Here is a 23,768-nt window from a genome sequence, read left to right as displayed (position 1 = left end):
ATTTTGCACCTTTACTTGAATGAAAACTTAAAAAAAAAAAAGCATTTTCTTTTGAAAAAACAAACAAAAAGATTTGGTCTTCAGAAAGGATTTTTTCATTCATATTCTGCCGCTTATCCGGGTCCCAGTGGCAGCAGCTCATCTCACACTTCCCTATCCTCGGCCACGTCCTGTAACTCCTCACAGGGGATCCCAAGGCTCCTGAGAATGTTTTTTTCTTAAACAAAAATGTGTCTGGGGTGGTTCATCTTATCAGGGTCATCTTATGTTCAGACCAATATGGTACTTTGAGAAGGCTTTCATGAGAATAAATGTGGCAACTGTACCAAAAATCCACCATAAGATCAAAACCAATGGAGTAGCAGCAGTTTATATCAATCTTATGTCAGTCTTAGAAGTTAACAAATTGATCAGTTTGTTAATCGCGGATATGTGGCATGAAAGACAGAAAACCAAAAGGACGAAGAGTTCCAGGCTTGTTCTGGGCCTCACTCTCTAATTTATCCTCAGTAGAGACATTGTTTTAAATTTGGCATCTGGTTTCAGTCATCGTCAGCATTTCTCTGAGCAACATATACAACCATGGGAGAAGAGATCATGTCTGTGGAATGTGCTTCCTCTGCTGCACATGGTCTCGACATGAATGTGACAATTTTCCAGAGGTTCATGGTAGGGTTATGGTCAAGATCACACACAGAAAATAACGTAACAGAAATCAAGATGTGTGAATCTCTGGGCCGCAATATACTTGTACACACAAGGATGAGAAAGGTTGGAAATGTGTTGGGTGTGTGCAACTTAAATTCCATCAGCTAGTGCACATCCATTGTGTGTTATTGGTTGCGCAACTACACAAACTGCACATGCACCCAAATCAGGTCTTATTTAGGAGCATGTTCTGCTGCAATGTGTTGCAGACAACCTTACAGAACCATCCAAGCAGAGGGCCATTGCTATCATCTGAAAGTAGCCAGGCGATATGTGCCACCCCCTCGGCCTTGTCCTGTTACTGGGGTCCTCAGCACTGAGGCACCTGCACACTGGATCACAATCAAGGAAACGTGCCACATGACCACAGTGTATCAGCTGCTCTTAATGCAAGCAGTACACCTTGCCTTGGTCTCCTCGAGATGATACTTCATGGTCCTACATCATTGGATACTGTCCAAGTCTTAAAGTAAGACCAGAAGTACCAGGCCTTAAAGAAATCCTTGGAACTTTGTTCTCCTGCAAAGACGTTGGCATTCTGCCCAACCAACTAACTCCTTAAACCCTTGCCAGAAGTCTTTTGCTCTCATGGAACAAGCGACTGGAGACAGAAACATCACTGGTGAGTTTTTCTCCCAACAACTTCATCGCACTCATCACAAATAGACACACTGCTGATGTCCAAGTCTAGTAAGTAATTGAAAACCTGGGTCAGATTTTCAGTGGTGCAGTCAAGGCATCAGGATTTACTAGAGCATTTAAAAACAAAACTGATGTACTGTTAAAATTAAAGTGGCTGGAAGAACGACTGACGCAGTGAGAAACTAAATGCTAAAATGGGGGGGGGGCTGGGCTCTCTCCAATTATTTATCCAATAGTAGAACTTGGGTTAAAAATTCCCATCTTACTTGTTTCCCAATTTTGAAGCAGCCCTTTACTTCTCAAAGACTCATGGGATTCCCATTTCATAACACGTTATTTTATTTTTTTTTTATCAAGGGCATGTTGTTTTTTTTTAATTATTCAAAATAATGTAATGATGTTGTATAATGATGCTCGGGCTGTGGCTGGACAGCAAACTGGACAACCCACACCAACCACCTGTACAGGAAGGGAGAGCAGGCTGTACTTCCTGAGGAGGTTGCGGTTATTTAACATCTGCAGGAAACTCCTGTGGATGTTCTACCAGTCCGTGGTAGCCAACGTCCTCTTTTGTACCGTGGTGTGCTAGGGGGCAGAACATCCAAGGAGCACACATCCAGGCTGGACAAACTGATAAGGTGGGCTGATTCTGTGGTCGGCATGTAGCCGGTCTCTCTGGTGATGGTGGCAGAGAATACTGGACAAACTGCTGGACATTATGGACGATGCCAGTCACCCTCTGCACACCACCATCAGCAAACAGAGGAGCCTCTTCAGCTACAGACTGCTCCTCCCCAAGTACAGGACCAACAGACTGAAAACTCCTTTGTCCCTCAGGCCATCACACTGGACAACTGGAGGAGGAGTAACAGGAAGACATAGAACAGGAAGGAGAGGAGCAGCTGTAGCCCGTAAGCCAGTAGTTCTGGTATTCATATTTGTGTTTACTTTTTGCAAGTTGTTTCTTACTTCTACTTTTGATACTCTGTTTGCTACTTTCCAGTGCTGCTGGAACTTCAATTTCCCCGAGGGAGTCTTCCCAAGGGATCAGTAAAGTTCTGTCTAACCTAATGTGGCCTCCAACTTGTAATATCTGAATGAGTTATATATTATTTGACTAACTGATGTCAATAGCCTGTCATAAACTTCAAAACCATGAAGCTTTTGGTGAAGCAATAGGCTGGAAGGTTGAAATCATGAGGTTTGATTTCACCACAGTGGATACTCCTTTGTGCTACTCTGTCTAGTCAGCTTTAGAAAGCTGAGAATGGTGCGCCGCTAGCTTTTGCACTTTGTCATATTCTTTTCTGATGTGAAGCTACATGGTCCGTCTCACACTCTTGGAGCATTAGCTAGCTCTTATCAAAACAAAAAAAAACTTGGCATGTGACAACGTGAGGTCTGGTAAAGTATAAATATTTTTATATTTCTGCTTTGATTGCTTCCAGATTTTGCAAAAAACTGCATTATTTTGCAAAAGTATTTTGATGACTAATTCAAAGCCAACCTTGGATATCGAGTAATTCCACAAAAATTCTAGGATCGGTTACATAATGAAGCTCGGTGAAGCTTTCTTCAAAGGCATCCAGGTTACTGGCCTCCAATATGTTAACCAACACCAGGTCTATGAAAGCACTGAACATAGTACACGTAAAAATAGATCCCGGACGAACCCCAAAGTTCACTGAAATGAAATCAGAGACTCTAACAAAACTCCACTGTCAGTAGCTATGTACAGGAGAGCAGAGAGGTGCAGCAACCAAGAGGGGAGTTCTCAGGATGTCCCACAAAACCATCTGATTGACCAAGTCAAACATTTCATGAAAAATCATCCAGAGGCTGCAGAAAAGCTCTGCTGATATTCAACCAGATACCAGTGTGGCAAAACAGCCAACCATCTGATTAAGTACAATTATCCTGACTTAATTTAAGAGATCTTAAAACCCAGTGCCTAGAAAGTGTATGTATATATATATATATACACACACACACACACACACACACTTAGTGCTACAGGAACCCCACCCAGGCCAAACTCAATCCAGCTCTTTTGTTCAGACCCCAATGTGTGTACCCTCTCCCCCTGCTGGACACAAAGCCAGGAAGGAAGCGCAGAAGGCCAGAGAACAGAGAACGGCTGCTGTTCTGAGCAGGCCAGACTAAGGAAGCACATTTTTCTTGAAGCAATGCAGGAAAATGACTGCGGAAGTCTGGTGGACCAACTATGGTACGTGGACTATTAATGCTACTGCCACACCGAAACAGTAACACTCTCTTGCTTGATAATAACATTATCAAAATTTAACAAGCTCGTGTTTGTACTGGACGTGTAACTAAAGATTTAAAAACCTAAAGGTCTTTCCACACTGAGTGAAGGAAGCCACCAAAACACCCAGGATGACTAAAGGAGGTACAGGCCTCTGTGGCTGTGACTGGACAGACTGCATCCTGACCCTTGTGTCTATTAGTTCACCGACCGCAGCCTCATAGGACAGGAGGACTTTGTTGTCTCCCATGTGCCCTCTGGCAAATCACGTATTCTTTTTACATAAGCAAGTCTTTTTCTCTATAGTCAACACAAACTTGCCACAGACTGAATGTGTTTTAGGTACATGCACGGCTCGTGTCCACGCTTAGCTGCGGGCATGTTTAAAGTATGATTCATTGTGTTGCACGTACAGTTTGATACGATCCAGAAAGGAGCTGCCCTGTACACACTTAAATCCAAACACACATCCTGGTTTGAGAGATAAAAGAAGAAAAACTGAAACGTACTTTCTGTCCGTCTCTGGAGTGGACACCTCGCTGCTGAAGCCTAAGGACTCCTGTAGACACAGACAGCAGAGGGTTGTAGCTGGTGCAGGAAAACAAACATGGCTGCACCACGTTGCGTGATCTTACCTGGATCTCTGAGCGGAGCTGCAGGGACATGCTGCTGGGATCCTGTTTTTCCTGAAAGGAAGAAGAAAGGTCAGTTGTGTCAAAGGTCACCGTCCAACCAGGGAGAAGACATGTGGCTCCAGAAGAGCAAAAACCAAAACACCTGTCTGAAATGTTCCAAACAGTCAGGTATGCCCTCAGGACGGGCTGGCATCAGGTTCAAATCGACATGCCTGTGTTAAACCTGGCTTCAAGTGTCCAAACCAGCAGCTCTTATTTTAATTTTTTATTTATTTATTTTTTTAAACCTAGTGGGCGGTGGCAGGGAACCACAAGATTTTAGACTTTTTTTCTTTTTTTTTTTTCTTTTTTTTTAAGGAAAACATATATATCATTAATTCTGCAGTGAGATTAACAATGTTGGCAGGCATTCATGTTTATTTATTTGCATAGAGTATTGTATAAAATCTATTACTTAAAAGGACGTATAAATAAGTAAACTCCTTTAACGCTGCTAATTTCTTCTCCCACACTTTACAAGAAAATCAAATTACATTCAATCTGGTTTCTCAAAGTATTTTATTGAATAATCATGCGTCTTTGTGTTGACTTATGTAAGGTGGCACTACTACAAATAAATTAAAATGAAGAAAAACAGGTTTGTTTTCTTTATTGAAAGAGGGGAAAAAAAGAATTGCATCAACATTTCACTGGAATAAGATTTGGACATTTAAAAAAAAAAAAAAAAAAAGCCTTGACCTTGAGCTTTTCAAATTTGGTAGTACTTTGGTTTACTGTGAAGTTAGTCGATAAAATTTTATTTTTGCATGTAATATTTTGCAAAACCTTAGATTTTTTTTTAGACCTGCACCTAGAATCTCTTTTTATCTGGATGTCAGCGTAACTCTGAGTGTGTGTAGTGTGTGTACATATACGCCTGCTGCTCCATGTTTGTATGGTCTTTAAATCTGATTAAACTCTTTCATGTCATGTCATTTTATATGACATCTCATTAAAATATCTTTATAGTTTTGTACTTTCCCTGAACAGTACGTTTTTGTCTGATAAAAAAGGAAATGAATGACAGAAATAAAACAATATGAGGCTCATTATCATTATTGTTGTAGAAAATCAAAACAATCACGCAACTCGTCAACAAACTATTTACTCTGACAATAAAACGTTTTCTAAAAATGACGGTTGATAACTGGAAAATTGATTTTGCTATCGAAGTCGGTGTTGCGGCATCTGTGAGGTGAAGGTTGTTTTTCTTTTAACAACAATCTCAAATGGAAGAAAGCAAACAAACTGTCCGCTGACTTCCAGAGAGTTTGGGAATCCAAATGACAGTAACAGAAAAGTCAACTGACTTCACTAAAACAGTGAAAAGTATAAAAGGAGAGTCTAATTTATAAGCCTTCTGCGAACACATGTTGATCTTTAGTCTGCCGGGTCTGTTTTTGCCGTTACACACAGCTGGTGTTTATATACGTCTTAAACAGATGTCCTCGTGGATAATCCAAATGCAGATGTAACTCTAACCTAAAGCTTCAGATTAAATAAATCTGCAACAGCACATGATTATTTACAGTCCATGAATAAGGACATTGGGTGATGGTCATGGACTGCGCAGCTGCTCAAATACACTTCTTAATCTGCTTTGCTGCATGAGCTCTCGCCCCCATCGTTTCCCCCAGTTAAAAATAATAATAAAAAATAATGAACTCAAATAACTTCAATAAAATCTTTAAATTGTCTTCTTTTGAGATTTACTTACCAGTATTTGATTAAAATTCACCTCCATTATCAAGACATATTTTTGGGAGAAGACTTTCTGAAGACCAAATTTTCTTTTGTTTTTTTTTATTATTATTATTATTTTTAAAGAAAGAAAATTTGTTCTACATTTTATGTGCAGCTCCTCATTTCTTATTTTAACCACACAATGCTGCTTTTAGATCCAAAGTAAGTTTCACTGCCCGTCTTCTTGGTCTCACCATCTTCTAAATTAAACACTGTCAAATAGTATTTCTTGGTTGCTTGAAAGAAGTTTGATCTGCTGCATTTATGAGGTCTGTGAGAAAAGTATCCGACCTTATTTTAAAAAAAAAAAAACATGGATTTGAATCACGTGTGATTACATCAGCCAAGCTTGAACCCTCGTGTGCACGCGTGAGTTTTTTCCACGCCTGTCGGTGACGTCATTCGCCTGTGAGCACACCTTGTGGAAGGAGTGGTCCAGCCCCCTCGTCGGATTTTCATTGTCTGAGAAGTTGCTGAGAGACTGGCGCTGTGCTTGATCAAAATTTTTTCAAAAACTGTGAGGCACATCCGAGTGGACACCATTCGAGAAATTCAGCTGGTTTTCGGTGAAAATTTTAACGGCTGATGAGAGATTCTGGATTGTTTCTATCGCTGTAAGGACTTCCCACGGAGCGGGACGTCGCGCAGCTCTAAGGCGATGTCGTCATCCTGTTTCAAGCTGAAAACCTCCAAATTTAAGCCTCTGTTGACCCAGGATGTCATGAGAGAACAGAGAACTTTCAGAAGAGGTCGGAATCAGCAGTTTTCTGGACATTCCACTGTTAAAGGAGATTTTTTTAATGAAAGACGTGCGGATGGATTGGCGCGTCAGCTCGCAGCCGGCGCGGCACGCCCGCCACAGGAAAAACACCTCCGTGTTGATAACCATTTGTAAAATCCAGGCGGCTTTTGGTGGCTTTCAGTTGAGTGAGTATCTGAGAAATTGTTTAACAGCAGGACATGTTCCAACTTGTCCATAAGGCTTCCAACGGAGGTTTTTAAATAAAACTGTCGGTTTCTTTTCTAATAGACCTCGTATACCCAAATTTTGAGCCTTGCTCTTTTCTTGATGACCACACTTCATCATCCAGTTCTATAAGATAATGGGTGGTTTGCTGCAGTCCTTAGGGGTCACACTTGTTTCATGGAAAAATTATTTCTGATGACCTCCCCTCTCTTCGTTCATAGAATTCAGGTCATTTCTCAGTAACTGCCAATATTGTGGCATTACTCCTGACAAGCTTTCATTTCAACTTCCAGTCGTGTTTTGGTGACTTCTGCATTCATCACCATGACCTTAAAGTTTGCATAATAGTGCCTCCTCAGGGGTTAGTTAAATTACCCAAATCTTGAGCCTTGCTCTTTTCAGGAGTCTTGGCCATGCAGCACCATAAGCTAAGAGGTCCTTTGCTTTTGTCCTGAGGGGCCAAACTCGTTTAATGAGAGAACTACCTCTGGTGACCTCACTTCTTCATTCACAGAATGTGGGTGATTTCTGAGGAAATGCCAACAAAACAAGTTTTCACTTCAACTTCCCATATGTCATCCAAAAGAGGTCAAAGTTTTAGGAAATGTTGTGATGCTGATGTTACTCTATTTGTGTAAATGTGCATGTTATGTCAAATTTAAAAATAATCCTCTGGAAACTGGAACCCAACATCACAACACCAACTACTCTTGTGAAATAATGAATGATTCATGTTAAAGCTGTAATAATGAATTACATAAATTTTTAACAGGGACAGATATTTTAAATAAACATTTCTTGTGTTGATTTGTTTGATTCTTTGTCTTACAAATAAAATTTTACAACAAAAGTCCAGAATAAAAACAAACAAGCAAAACAAAAACAAAATGCATTTCACTTCACATTATTTACCCAAAATCCACAAATACTGAATTATTTTTCCAACAGTGACTCAAATCCAGGTTCTCAAAATTAAGAAAATTAATTATCGTTGAAGTCTTTAAAATCATTATCGATTTGTGTTTCATCCCTACAACATCATAAAACCTGTTAATACCAGATTATCTCTGATTTTCTAATTTAATCAGATTAAATTCACTTTAAACCCTTTTACACTGGAGCCACTTTAAACCAGTTCTTACTAAACGGTACGATTTAAGGCTTTTTAAGGTTAGAAAAAAGTTTGTGAAGTCCATTTCTGGTGAATCTCAGTTTAAAAACCAGTCAAACGTAATTTCTCAAAAAGCCCCCCGAGGATGTGGAGTGAGTGATGACACATTTTTACTTGAGGTCAACTTCCTGAAACAATTAAATGACATGCTGCTGTAACCACACACACACACATTAAAAAAAAATCAAAGTGATTAAGTGGTGCATCATCGTGCAGAACAGGATCAGGAAATGAGTTCTTTGTGCAAAATCTGCCTCATCCTCCATCTGCACATCCAGATATCAGATTGAGGGATTACAGCCCGGGGAAGTTCTACATCACTTCCTAGATGTTACCCATCATGCATCCTAGGCAGAGTGAGAGTGTGACCTTCAGGAGGAAATGAGTACAGTCCTCACACACACAAATGTATCCTCTAACTACGATGTCAATGACAAACAGTTACAGGGTTTAGTCAGAAGTGAGGTAAGCAGCTATAAGATCCTGTGCTGAAGACACAACTGGACCAAAACCACCACTTATAGCACCAGTGGTCATCAAAGGACAGACGCTAAAACACTACGGAGCCCGTCTGCCTGGGATTATATGCAATACTACAGTTTAGCGCCACCTGTCTATTTGTCTGTTCCAGTAATCAGGATGGTAACAGTCTGGAATCTGATTTGGGATGTAAATCAAGTAATGTCAGAAGACCCCCCTAAAAACATTTGCCCAATCCAGGGAATATGATCATTCCCATAAGTGAGGATCCAGGTACTGATCCCAAACCATAAAAGTATCATCTGGATTAAAGCTGAAAGAGGCAGTGTAATTACACTGCAAAGCACTGGAGGACTCTGGGGCAGAGACACAGATCTAGTCTGCAAGTAAACGCCAAAGCCAGGCTGTTTGTTTAAGCACACCCATGTGGGTGTGGTCAGATTACAGGGGGTCGTTTTGACCATTGGGGTTTTTCCGTAATTATTGTATGGCCTTGCCTTACAATATAAGGCGTCTTGGGGCAACTGTTTGTTGTGATTTGGCGCTATATACATAAAATTGATTGATTGATTACCTCACACAAAGGTGGAAAACACCCGTGCTGAAGCTGGTGTGTTGACATGCTTTCAGAAAGGCACTGAAGCACCGGTTTTACTATCAGACATGTCAGATATGCAGATACGCATTAGCACGTGTCGGGTTTGTCGTCATGCTGATTATATGGCGAAAGAGCAACTCAAAACTGACTGCGTCACAATATTCACTACAGAAATATGACGTAAATAAAAGTTACAGTTTAGTGAACTTCCTTCATACAAAATTTGACATCAAGCTTCATCTCAGGACTGATTTGATTGGTCAATTTGGAAGTGGGCAAGTCGTAGTGACAGAGAGAGGTGTGAGCAAACAGACTTGGAGATGGATACTGACTCGGAGTACTTGCACTATTTGAGAGGCCACTTCAGGCTGCAACACTTTGAGAAAGGTTTTGACAAAAGATTGGTTTTTGCCCTCAAATGACCATGATTCACTCACGACAAGAAGATAAAATTACTTATTCAGAGGCTCTGGAAAAATTTTCATGGAAAAGTTTTCCATGAAAATACCATTTTCAACAAGCTACATTTAAATGTTGACTTAGTCACAGACAAAGTCCTGATTTGATCGCAGATATTTAAAGGTGCTGTAGTTCAGATTTGACACATTTATAAAGTAGCCAACAACTATTTTCTATGTAAAGATTTAGTGGATTAATGGGATCCTTTGCATAAAGTGACACACTCCCTCTGTGCTGTTAGGTTTTCTGTACATTTACATTCTCAACCTGGCTGTGCAAGCATGTTTAGTGCATGAGATTTCTGCATGTGCACATTTAATGCATGTGAATCCTCTCCTGTGAAACTGCTGCCCTTCCCTACATTAATGTGGAGATGGTAGTACTCACAAATAGTGGATGGCAACAACAGAAATACTGTATGCCCAAGAATCTCATTTTGAAGCTGGACAGTCGGACTGGTTTCCACTTACGTTTAGCTTTTCCCACACAGAAAGCTGTTAGAATGCTGTTCCGTCTGCTCAGCTAAGGAGTGAAGCTGTGTTTATGTCCTGAAATGTAGCACTAGCCTGACATCTAGTGGCAGAAAATTCACTCATAGCACCATTTTATCAAAACTATTCAGAAGATTTTCTAAAGAACATTGCAGATTTTCCATCTATAAGAGCAAATTGATATTCAAGAGATTCAAATGTAAATAAAAAGTGTTAACAGCAGCCCTGGGCTCCCCTATGCCACAAAACAACAACAACAAAAAAACAACCACATGTAAACACAGAATGAGACTGAAGCACCTCCGTGTTCACAGCTAGACCTCCTGGGAGCCTGGAAGACAGGGCCACTCTTTCTTTCCGTCTGTGTGTAACATCCCCGACATAAGGAGGGGGGCGAGACCTGAAGACACAAGGACAAGAGCAGCGGAAAACAAACCAAACCTACATCACGTTTGACTTTCACTGCGGCTCCGTGAGCTGAATGTGTCATTGTGCAGGAAGCGGAGAAAAAAAAAAGAACTCAGCTTCTGAAGGTAAAGCTGCTTTTCTCTCAGAGGTGTGAATTTCTAAAAGAAAAACAAACACCAAGACTGAAGAAGCTGCAAGTTTCACTGACACACTTTTTCCAAAGAGAATGCAGCATTTTTGTGTGTGTGTGTGTATGTGTCTGAGAAGCTTTGATCCTTCCCAGAGGGAGCGTGTTATCCTTTACATGAACCCATCAGCATCAGAAAGCGCCCCACTTACCCCCGTCTGCCACTTACACGCATCAATGTGCATTTCATCCTCCGCAGCAATCTAGAGGGCGGTTTGTGCCTGTGCACGTGTCAGATTATTTGAGCCCGACTAAATTATTTAAAATAAGAGGAAAGGCGGTAAAAGTGAGGCCAAGCTAATGAGGATCAGGATATCTGAAGACCAGCAACTCCAGCATTAAAAATACTAGCAGCAGGATCAGACGCGGGGAATGAAAGGAGGACAAACACAGCAGCACTTTAGTCCAAACACGGCTGCACAGCCCACCAAAGACGTGAATTATGACCAACCTCACAGACAAAACTCAGCAGATATGTGGTAAACTAGAGCGCAGGTGGCTTTGTTTTTGGATGCCAGCCTGAATGGTTGGGTGAGACTGGGTGGGCAAGTATGAAGTAGTGAGGAACAGGCACCAACTGGAAAGTCTGGTGTAAGGAAAAGAGAAAAAAAAAAAAGTGTCAGCAGATGAACCAGCTTTGCATGGTGCAAACTTGTGGAGCTGGAACCTGTTGATCAGGACACCGTGATGATGATGTCACACATATCAGCTCATATTATTGGCATAAAGAAAAACTGTCTGCACCAAATCTGAGGCGACTGCACTCCGTCCAGCTCTGCAGGAGCATGGGTTCGACATTATGTCAGTGTTGTTTACTTAGAAGAGTTCAGCAATGTTTGGAACTGGTGGCTTCCAGTAATAAGACTAAGTAGAGTGGGAATAAATGTCTCATAGCTCACCAGACCAGCTGTCATGTCTAACTAGCTTCTTGGAAAAACAAAGACACAAACAAAAAAGCCCTTCAAGTTAGTGAAGAGCAAGCAATACATTCTGACAGTTCATATTAATTGGGTAATGTCTGTAAAATAGCTAATCTGGTAGCAGCCCAACCGAAATGTGACTGTGGGGTTGCAACATTGGATATTTGTGCATAATGATTAGCATCATGCTAAATTGGCATGAAATTCTGAGTGAAAATCTCAATTCTGAGTCATAAATCACACACAAATTCTAATATACCCTTTGCTTTCCACAGGAGTGTTCCAACAATGGAAATGTGCCAACATCAGGAGAAAGCAATCCTACAAGAGAATGTTTGAGCAGTTTGACCCGCCAAGTTTGGAGTCAAGTGCCTGATGGCAGAAAGGACAAAAATAATAGAAGACACCACCAAACATGTGAATCCTTCTACAATGACCGTTTTAACCCCTTTAATTAATCAAACTGGGCCATTCTGATGAATTAATTGCTGTCGTCACCTGAAGGCAAAAACAAATGTTGACAGAGCGAGTCCACACTTGAATATTGACACCAATCTCTCAACTCGCAAAGCTACAAAACCATCACAGAGTAAATCCTGAGGCCCAAAGATCAAAGTGTTAGCAGCTCAGGTGTATTTTAACATCCAAAGTTATAAATCTAACAGCTGCAGGATTTCAGTCACAGCATCAAAGATCTGAATCTTCTTAAGACCCTGAAATACTTTAAAAGTATTCCCGTGAAAGACCCTGCAATACTTTAAAAGTACCCCTGTAAAAGACCCTGAAATACTTTAAAAGTAGCCCTGTGAAAGACCCTGAAATACTTTAAAAGTACCCCCGTAAAGGCCATGCGATACTTTAAAAGTACCCCCGTAAAGGCCATGCAATACTTTAAAATTACCCCCATGAAAGACCCTGCAATACTTTAAAAGTACCCCCGCGAAAGACCCTGCAATACTTTAAAAGTAGCCCTGTGAAAGACCCTGAAATACTTTAAAAGTACCCCCGTAAAGGTCATGCAATACTTTAAAAGTGCCCTGGTAATGGAATGTTTATCAAACATCATCTAACAAATAATGTTTACCCTAAACACGGAAACCCCAAAACCATCCATTTCTATTCAGTCAGGTCCATAAGTATTTGGATAGTGACCATTTTTCTGATACTGCTTCAGTACATCACTACAGTGGAACTGAAAAAAAGAAAAATTCTAAAAAAAAGTACTGTAGAAGTTCAAAATGTCAAACAACTCAAAGGTAATAAGTACTTTCACCTTCAGCTCCAACCTTCCTGTCATGTCAATGGAAACAAGGATTTGCACCACTTCCAGGTTTAGCGTAGTCCACACTGGGCATCTATAGGAATGCTGGCGGCAGTAATCTATTAATCCATAGGTTCCATTCTGAAAGGGGATTATTTTTTCCCCACCTTCTGTGTCCCTGCTTCTTACAAAACTAACAAAATGACAGAGAAAAGTAACTCAGCGCACAGCAGACAGGATGTGAGTGGACTAATAACCACCTCACAGAGACAACCACCAATGTGTTCAACAGCAGACAACTGAAGGCAAGATCACTGTCAAGTTCTATGTTTTTTTTTTTTGCAAATGTTAAATGCCTTAAGACGTTTTACAGAATCAAACCAGAAACCAAAAGAGCCATAAAGATGATACTGAGTTTTGAAGAACAGAAACTTCATTAAAGGAGCTTCTTCTTTCACTTGGTGAATGATGACTGCTGGAATTTACCAGGCGGTCAGTGAGCGTACACCAACATCAGATTCTACTCTTCTGAAGTTTTGTTTTTGCTATACGAGTATGAGCCGCTTCATTCTGATCAGAGTGTGGAACACTGGAAGGGTCACAGTTGAGGTTGACCTTTACCCATTCAGGTCAAAAACCTCTTGACCATTCAGACTGATGCAGGTCAAAAACGTGCCCGCAGATCTGAAAACATCAGCACAGGCCAGACAACCCTCCTCTTGACCTGAGCCACTCCCAAGTGTGTCCTATGCTGAGTTTTTCCTGAATAGGTCATGTGATCCTTCTTTGAACATCATGGGTCCCCACTGATGCACCCTGGACATCAGCGCCTTAACGATCTGATCTGGCTCAGTATTTCCTGCTCAGAACACTGACAGACATCTGTAAAAGATATGCCACATTTTTTCTAAACTAATCCCCTCCTATGTCCACGTAGCTCGGTGATAATTACTACCCAGTCATGGTAGAGTTCCTGCACCATGAACTGTTTTAGGGGTGTTTTCAGGAGATTCATTGGCAGCTTGGCCTGTGGAATCAATAAGACAAATTAGAACTGTGTTTGCTGCAATTGTAAAAATTTCCTTTTCCCAAGTTATGATTACAAAGATAAAGTGTGTCTTGTATTTTTCCGAAGTACCCTCACGTAAAGCCCAGCTCCTTCTGCAGTGCTGCTAATGCAATGTCTCTGTTAGCACGACCCTTGGACACTGTGACCTCGAACCATATTGTGTTGGGCCAAAGAGCTGCGTGACACTGGCCTTCAGCCACAGACATCTGGAAATACTTCACAAGCTACTTTCTAGTCTGGTCTGTTAGTTCTGTCTTTGTGGCTCCAGTCCCAGTGTATCTCACTGTCCTGTGCAATCCATCTCCGTCTCTTGTGTCAAAAACTATGCGTTGTAGTTTGGATCACGCTGCACCAGCGCATCCAGGATTAAGGATTACAGACTCATTAGACACCAGCGTTGTGCAAAAACATGAGTCATCCGTAATTATTAACACCTCTGCTGTGCAGGATGGAACATGTGAAATTTAAGACAATGAGACTTTCAAGTCTTGTTTCCCAATCGTGGCTAAATTGCACTGATCTGCCAACAGCTCAGGATTGTTGGGCATTTTGTTTGTACGGGGATGCACAACAGAACTGGTGTTTTGACAGACCCGGATGTCTCCGAGGCCTGATGCTGTGGTTACTGATGCTGGTCAAGACTGATCAAATCTGACATCTCCAGAAACTGTGAACTTCAAAAATAAATTGCCGTTTTTCACAGTGCACACTTTTCAAGATTCAAGATGGCGCCGCTGTGTATGGTCCGCCGTCTGCCTCATCTGTTTTTACTGATATTTTTATGGAGTACTCTGTTTGTCACGTCTTTTGCCTCAGCGCAATATGTTTATGATAGAGAAACGCTGTTAAATATCTGTGACGCGGTTGTTAGACATTCTTTCTTTGATTATAAGGGATATTCAAAGACGCCACCACCTCTCCTGGCGTCTGTGCCGGTATACCTACACCGGATTGTCACAGCGTTTCCACGCAACAAGCGCCACAGGCAGCGTGGGAAAAGAGGTGGTTTCCATGTGAAAGTCAAGTCCTACCTGGCTTCTGCAGATCAAAGTGCTCCCCACTGCCCAGCGTCTGGATACTGTGTGGATTTACAAGTCCATATCAGCTACCGATGGCTCTTACAGACTGCTCCTGGGACCAGCTGCACACTTCCGCGTTGGCGTTACGCTAAGACCCAGAGACGGGGCAGTGTACCAGGGAATCTCCGCCCGCTCAGCCGCGCGGAGCAGCAAAAGGAGCGCGCCATCTCCATACGAGGTGCGCTAGTGAATACTAGGTCCCTTTCCAACAAGACTTTTATACTTAAGGATTTTATTTTAACACATAAGTTGGACCTACTTTTATTGAATGAGACCTGGGTAAAAGCTGGCGATAACAGCGCTTTTACTGAACTCCTCCCGGCTGGGTACTCATTCTTCAGCGCACCACGGCTCTCCGGACGCGGTGGGGGCGTGGCCACTCTCTTCAAACAGAGCTTCAGCTGTTATTTAGTTCCAATACAGCACTATTCTACTTTTGAATTACAATCATGTATAATTAACTTTGCCTCTCCTGTGCTTTGCGTCGTCATATACCGCCCCCCTAAATATAATAAGGATTTTATGACTGACTTTTCAGAGTTTTTATCAGATATAATGCCTAAATATGATAATATACTCATCTGTGGGGACTTTAACATACATGTTTGTTGTGCCTCAAATCAGTTGGGCAATGACTTCAAAAGCCTCTTGGACTCTTTTGGTCTATTACAATCAGTGCATGGCTCCACACATCAGTTCGGTCATACACTAGATTTAGTCATTTCACATGGACTTTCCCTGGCTCTTAGTAATACAGCAGTTGCTCCTATCTCAGATCACCTTCCTGTTATTTTTGAATTTACAGCTCCTGTCAATATCCCCAGGCCCTCCATACCAGCCCGCTCCTGCCGCACCATCACCCCCTCGACTGTAGGGGACTTTGAGGCTGCTTTTAGAGACACTGCACTTTATTGCACAGAGGATGTGGCCTCCTCCCTTAGTCCAGATGAGTTCATCTCATATTTTAATACCACATGCTCTGATATTTTAGATACTGTGGCACCTTTTAAATCCAGGTCCACCCAAACCAGACCCCTGGCTCAATGACACCACCCGTGCCTTACGCCGTCACTGTAGACAGGCTGAGCGGAGATGGAGAAAGGACAGGCTTCAGGTGTTCTTGGAAATGCTACGGGATAGCCTTACAGAGTATGAGAATGCTGTGAAGGAGGCAAAAACCCAATATCTGTCAAGTATTATAGCCAGTAGTTCTAACTGTCCGAGAGTGTTATATGACACAATCAAGTCAGTTTTAAACCCACCAACCATATTGTCTGACATTTCGCAGGCTACATGTGAAAAATTTCTCAAGTTTTTTATAGAGAAAGTAGCCACTGTCAGACAGAATATTTTAAACTGTAACACGGTTTTTAATAGCCTTTACACTCTACCTGAACCATCTGCTGTTTTTAATAGTTTTGAGCCGGTTACTCTGACACTTCTTACTGAGGTTGTCCAGAGCATTACACCCAGTTACTGCTCATTGGACACTATTCCAGGAAATGTTTTTAAAGAGGCTTTTAACCCTGTGGGTCCGAGCTTGCTCTCTTTTATTAATAGCTGCCTCAGCTCCGGGACAGTTCCAGCCCATTTTAAATATGCTGTAGTTAGGCCTCTTCTTAAAAAGCCCAACCTTGATCCCTCAGTTTTATCTAATTTTAGACCAGTGTCAAATTTATCGTTTTTATCTAAGGTTTTAGAAAAAGTTGTTTTTAATCAGTTGCAATCGTTTTTAGAACACAACTCTGTTTTAGATAAATTTCAGTCGGGTTTTAGATCTCAAAATAGCACTGAGTCAGCTCTTTTAAAAGTACAAAATGACATTCTTTTATCGTTGGACTCTAAAAACCTGTGCTGCTGGTGATGTTGGATCTAACAGCTGCGTTTGATACTGTGGACCACTCAATCCTCCTCACACGTCTGTCCCAGCAGGTTGGCCTCCGGGGGACTGTCTTGGAGTGGTTTCAGTCTTATTTGACCAATAGGACTTTCAGGGTGATGGTTAATGACTTCTCCTCCTCCACAGTTCCTCTGACCACTGGTGTGCCCCAGGGCAGTATCCTCGGACCGCTCTCGTTCCAGCTGAGACTCCTGGCAAAAGTCAAACCCTTTCTAAGCCGAAAGGACCTTGAAAAGGCTATGCATGCTTTTATCAGCTCCCGGACTGACTATTGCAATGCACTTTATGTTGGTATCACTCAAGGCTCTCTAAACCGTCTCCAACTGGTCCAGAATGCTGCTGCTCGCCTGTTGACCAATACCAGGAAGCACAGCCACATCACTCCTGTACTTTACTCCCTGCACTGGCTTCCAATCCGTTTTAGAGTTGATTTTAAACTGTTAATGTTTGTTTTTAAAGCTGTAAATGGCATTGCACCTTCTTATTTATGTGACCTGTTAAAAACACACAACCCTGTCAGAGCACTTCGGTCTGCTGACCTGGTTCCCAGGTCCAGGTCCAAACAATGGGGTGACCGTTCTTTTGCAGTAGCAGGTCCTAAGTTGTGGAATGCATTACCTCCTGAACTGAGGTCCATTAATAGCTTGCATCTGTTTAAAGCTAAGTTAAAAACATACTTGTTCAGGGCAGCTTTTTGCACATAATTGCTTTGACACTTTTTTGTCTATTTTTATTCTATTTTGGATGCTCTTATTGTGTTTTATTGTGTTTTTCGTACTTTTTATTTTATCTCTAGCTGGTGCTATTGGAAAGCACTTTGGTTCAGTGAAAACTGTTGTAAAGTGCTACAGAAATAAAACTTGATTGATTGATTGACACTTTTTGCACAGTGGGTCTTGTTATCACAACCTTGAATCTGCTTCAATCATGTGTCAATTTCCACTCACCCATCTTGACAATATTAAGTAGAACTAACACATCTGGCACCAGTGGTCCCTCTTGACCTCCCTGGTTGTTGTACCACAGTAGACAAATGGCCGACATCTAAATATGTCCACAAATTAAAAAAATGTGCGTTTCTCAACACCACAATGTGCTCCACGCTTCCCTCGTATCAACAGCCGTAACTAAGGTCCAACACCTGTTTTGCACAAACTCGGGTATCTGTGGAGCTGCAGGGAATTCTCATGCCTGAGATATCCCAACTTTGGTAAAAAGACCAAAAATAAATCTGTAATTTCAGTGTGAAATTTAAGTTGGAGTTGAATCCGTGTGGCGCAGGTTGATACTGCAGTTTATCGAGGGCTCAATGAGGTGTTGTCTGACCCGTATTCCTCCTCCACTATATTTTGCTGCCAAACTCTGCAGAGTGGTGGGACAGCTGCAGGCCCTCACATTTTCCATCCACTCCTCGTCCTCCTCCCCTCCCGTCTTCCTCTTTTCACATCCTCATCCTCCTCCTGTGCTTCAGGGTTGGTACTTTTCCTCTCCTCTGCGATGTGAAGAGAGAAGCCTGCTCAGATTACTTCCTTTTCCTGTTTTATCTGATCAGCACTGAACTGCCCATGAGGTTATCCAACTTACAGTGAAACGTCCTTAAACCAACATTAGTGTCTGCATCTGCAACAAAGTCATTGAAGAGGAAACACCTCTCCAGAGTCTTGGCCGTGTATTTCCTAAAAGCAGCAGCGAGAACAGGACGCCTGACTTCGGTTATTCAAAGGAAAAGAACAATGAATCTGAAGTCTATCAGGCCAAGACTCTGTTGTCATCAAAACCAAAACCACATGTAGTCTTACAAAAAACTATTCCTGTGGTAAAACAAGAGAATATGCAACCAAAGCAACAAAAATGTGCACATTCAGCCCTTAAAACACACTCCAACATCAGCTGAGCTTTCAATAAAATTATTTAAATTCTTTCTTGATGGTAAACAATTGATGCCCAAAGATCCCAAATAGCAAAAACTCAGCTGCACCAATCCTAGTATTTGGCTCCCAGTCCGCTCAAAGTCTTTAATACTAAGTGTTGGCCAAAGCCGTGGCGGTGGACTCACTCTGCAGCCTTTGCTGGTCTGCTAGCATGCTCACAGCTCACAGTGTTTGTTATGATGCAGCACTGACACAAGCGGTTACATGTATGACAGCTGGAATACGGAACCCAAAACTAATCCTTTGGAAACCATCAGCATCTCTGCATCCACAGTGATGTCTCTGCTCACGCCGTACTGTCAGGTCCACATGTTTTGTTTGCTTTGTGCGTGTTTGTGTGTTTATATGTACCATTTCAATCTCCTGCGAAACACGTCGTTTGCGTAGCTCCTCCATGCGGTCGCTGACGTCACTAAAGCAGGTGTTGTAGTACTCCGAGTACTCCTGAGCAAGGTCATCTATGTTGCCCAGAGAACCATCCTGCAAAGACAAACAATAATTTACTTCAATTTAATGAAGGACAACAGTTTAATAGCAGATCTTCAATGAAGAGGAAGAGCTCTGGTGCCACAATGTTCTTATCATCAAACAAAAATTCATACAATTTTCTCAAATTTACATTTATTGCTCAACATTTCCTTAAATTTTAATCTGAAATAACTAACTTTTTGGACTCGTATTTCATATGCCTAATGTTTTTTAATTCTTTAATGTACAGACAGGTGACAAATAAATGTAAAACCTAATTAAATTAGTGGAGAAACAATTAACGCTGAAGGACAATGAACAATGAAGGATAAAAAAAGAGAGATCATATGCCCAGAGTCACCAGACTTCAATCTAATTCAACACCTATGGAAGATCTGAGAAGGCCACCATCATCAGAACCCCAAATGAGAGGATATATTTTGCAGAATGTGTTTTTTTTTCTTTACTTTTACACCCTTCTGTATCTTAAATACAACAGGAAATGACCTGGACCTCTTTAAGAGTATTTCCCTCTCAACCAAAGCTGTTTTACTAAACCGCTGTCACATACACGAACAATTAGTGGGATATAAACATACCTCATAAACTGATGGAGTGCAGTACAGGGGCCCCGACATAATGACACACCAGTTCTAATACTGAACCAATATTCAGAATTTTAATTTGTGAAGATATTTGTCAGCCGCTTTAAGTATTTTTAACTCTACTAGTGTAAAATGTAAAGGTGGTTCATCCCAGGTCTGTATTTTGTCATAGTTCTGCTTATCAAAAGGCCACAAAGCATCAGAGTTGAAGTTTTGTCTGAGTCGGATCAAGGATGCCCTTTACCTCAGACATTCACCGACTCTAATCCAAACACTCTTCCAGCTGTGGCTTCATTCTGCACACTTCCTGTCTTTGTGTGGAAGAAGTGTTCAGCTTGAATATAATAGCAAAGACAACTTCAGAATAACAATCGTGCAGTGCCCTCAAACCTTTGGCCAGTGAAAAATCACCAACAGGGTCTCTGAAGTAAAAAAAAAAAAAAAGAACTCCGATGCACCAAATAATTGAAAAAGCAACTTTGTTTTGCTTATGCAAAATCCCATAGATGTCTGCCACCTGCTGGATTGAAAATAGTTTAACATATTTTCTAGAGTATAAATCACACCCGATTATAAATCACATCATTTTTCTGTATTATTATATGGGATTTTTGTGCACTGTTGTAATATACTTTTTATTATTGCCAATTATTCTTTTATCATTGCTGCAGTTGATTTTGTTCAGTGCTTTGATTCCTGGGAAAGCCCTATATAAAGTTAGAAGTCACACCAGAGTAAAAGTTACAGGACTTCCCAAACTAGTAAAAATGATTTATACTCTGGAAAATGTGGTCATTACAGCTGTGCTTGTCACTTAGGGAGACCTTGTTTCTGTAGGAAAAAACCAAACCAAAACAAACAAACAGAGAACCACTGTGTACTAAACCTAAAACAACAGTCATACCTCCACACAACCCAGCAGAAAAGATTTTGTTTGAATTTAGCCACAAAAAGGAAGGATGGAGGCAGTTAAGCAAGATGCACAGTTAATGTGGTCCGTGAGAGAGAGGGCATGACTGCACAGTAATTTAATTTACATCAGAGGATAATAAACATATTTTCTGATTAATAGCACTTATGTACTAAAACTCAATTAACAACATTCACCGCAATGGGTTTGACACATTCTAGAAATATTATAACTACCTGCCAGCATTGTGTAAAACTAGTTAAGATTTTGTATACTAATAACAGCTATAGGTGTTATTAATTGAGGATCACAGGGTGATAGAGTGCACCCCAATGCACTCTGGGTAAAAGGCGAGGAACACCTCCAGCAAGTTTCAAGTCCAGTCACCAACAGCAAGCAATCTGTTTAACTGTGCACAACCATTCACACACACGTGTTACCGGTCAGTGCATGATTTTATTTTGCAAACTTATTTGTCATGAGACTGCGTTAATAAACAGAATAAACCAACACACACACACACACACTGTTTTCAAATCTTCATCCTCATGAATGTGTGCAGGATGCAGTCCGAGCCCTTTTTGAGAAAGGGAGAGAGAAGACTGACCCATCTCTTTGCCTGTAGGCCGTTCTTGCTGGTGATGTCCGACTGCTGAATATTCATCAGTGTTGATCTAATCTGTGCCAGGCAGACAGCTAGCATTGAGTCACTGCCCCAGGTCCGAACAGTCTCTCTCAGTCTCTGTCTCTCTCAGCTGGACTCCTCATGCTATGTGCCAGGCCACAAATGAATGGCCCACTGTGAGCCTGAGTGACACTCGTACACTCGGGTATAGGCCCTTCTTCGGAGATGGGTGTCTCATTAGAAAAAATAAATTAACATGCACCCACATGCATGTAGGAGGTTTCAAAAATGGTACAAAAACAAACTGAGGGACTGATAAACACTCGTTCTCACTCCTAAGTCCAGTTTGGCAAACTGTGATCCGTCCTCCCGCACTGTCCCGACATACTTGAGATGACTGAGCGTCCCAGCGGGAACATTCCCCGAGCGGACAGACGCTTTCCCTTCATTCCTCGCAGCAGCTTTACAGAGCTGTAGAATGAGCAACAAGACTACAGGCACCAAACCAAACCACCTGTCTCAAGCAACTATTCCCAAAAGTCAACACACTTCCGCTTTGCAATTAAGTTGTTTACTTTTTTTTTTTGGTTTCTGAGAGGAAAACAGTTTGAGCCTTTGTGGCTTCATACATTAGATTAACTAACATAAAATTCTTGGCACCGCCTGCCCTTCACACTCTTGCCGCTGTGGCTTCAAGGCTGGAATTTTAAAATGGAACTGGAATACGAGTAAAAGCAGGTTCAGGCAGCCAACTTGAGCTGGTAAATGTAAACGGGATACATTACATAAAAACAAAGTGGGACTCTAATCCATCAGTGGCATTAGTGACGATCCAGCACAGGTTGACCCGAACACACCAGCACTGCCTGTTCTCCGATCTGTATTTCCACTCGTGCGTGTGCACTTTCTTGTGGCATCAGTTTCCTCAAATCCAAATTCCAAACTCACAAAAAGACTCCCAAAGGACAATCACAGTAATTCACAATAATTCAAACAGTTTAGTCTGCATTTTAGAGTGAACTTGTCGATGTGGGAGTGGAACTGGTGATGCAGTGATCCCACAGATGTCCACAGGCTTAGTTTGGAAATGTAGGAATATGACTGGAGGCAGAGTTTGGACATGGAATGATTTGTGGGAGACCGACAAGTGCAGCTGTGGAGCGAGTGGATGGCAAAACATCTGCAAGAGGAGAGTTTTAAAGAAAACCATGGCTGTGGATATGTGGATCGATCGATCACAAAGCCTTCCAGATTTGAGGAAACAGTTTAGTTCCAATAACTACATGCTTTCATCACATATTTTTCCTTACATAAAAGTCCACAACATTATCTCATTTTTTTTTAATACAGTCCCTGACCGTGACAGGATAGCTGATCTCTGATGTCAGTTATTTATAAATTTATTTTCACGTGTTGTAACAACATAACAGCAATCAATAGAGACAAAATAGCTGCATTTAAAGGAACATTTATTTAAACACAGTTACTGTCTGCATCGTCTTTGCTCCAAGTCTCTGTCAGGTAACATCACACCCGACACCGACTGTTTCAAAGCACTCATTCCCAGTGTTTTAAGGCACCTGTCTCCATGTAATGCTACATCATTCCACAGAAAATACAAGTGACTGTAGATTTTTTAAAGCTGACCTCATGAGTGCAGACATCAACCAAGGCTGATTATCTCAAAATGCATTAATTGTTGTGTGGCTGGGGGGGCCTGGCTGCCTTTTGTTTCTGTTTTCTGTCCTGTCTTTTGTTTTTCCTTCCAGGTGGCTTGCATTTGGGACTGAGTGGCTGTGTAGCTGAGTTTATCAGGACCTCACCCTGATCACCTGAGGCTGATCACCTGCGGCTCGTCAGGACTCACAGCAGTGGTGCATCTACATGGATTGGAACATGGTGGCATTTAAGACTGGAGTACACAGTGTGTATTTGCCAGAGACTCGACCTTGTGACCAGACGGGTGAGATCGTCGTCTCAAGAGCCATCTCATCATCAGTGGATGCAGAGAACGTCCAGGTTTGATGCACGGTCTGTGAAAGAGGAGGGGGTGAGGTCTCACGCTCGTCAGCACACTTCCTGAGGTACGTTAGATTTTGTGACTAACATTTATACAGTCAGTAAATGTGGTGTCCCTCACACCTTATTATATTGAGCTGTATGTTAGTCATTTAAATCAGCTTCCACTGCAGTGGAGTTTTGTGAA

General features: G+C 41.6%; 1 protein-coding gene across 7 annotated transcripts in view; it reads right to left on the bottom strand.

The window, feature by feature from the left end:
* Window positions 1-23,768, bottom strand: part of sash1a (SAM and SH3 domain containing 1a) — a 212,115-nt gene that overhangs the window by 32,897 nt on the left and 155,450 nt on the right. For all 7 annotated transcript variants that reach the window (XM_034162689.1, XM_034162690.1, XM_034162694.1 and 4 more), the window contains exons 2-4: window positions 19,306-19,434; window positions 4,252-4,302; window positions 4,126-4,175 (exon numbers count right to left, since the gene is read on the bottom strand). In XM_034162689.1, the coding sequence (XP_034018580.1) occupies window positions 4,126-4,175; window positions 4,252-4,302; window positions 19,306-19,434 (230 nt within the window). The remainder of the gene's footprint in view (window positions 1-4,125; window positions 4,176-4,251; window positions 4,303-19,305; window positions 19,435-23,768) is intronic.

This window comes from Thalassophryne amazonica, chromosome 21, assembly GCF_902500255.1.
Source record: "Thalassophryne amazonica chromosome 21, fThaAma1.1, whole genome shotgun sequence".
Taxonomy (NCBI): domain Eukaryota; kingdom Metazoa; phylum Chordata; class Actinopteri; order Batrachoidiformes; family Batrachoididae; genus Thalassophryne; species Thalassophryne amazonica.
Note: the sequence above shows the minus strand (reverse complement) of the source record. Positions and strands in the feature narration are given on the sequence as shown.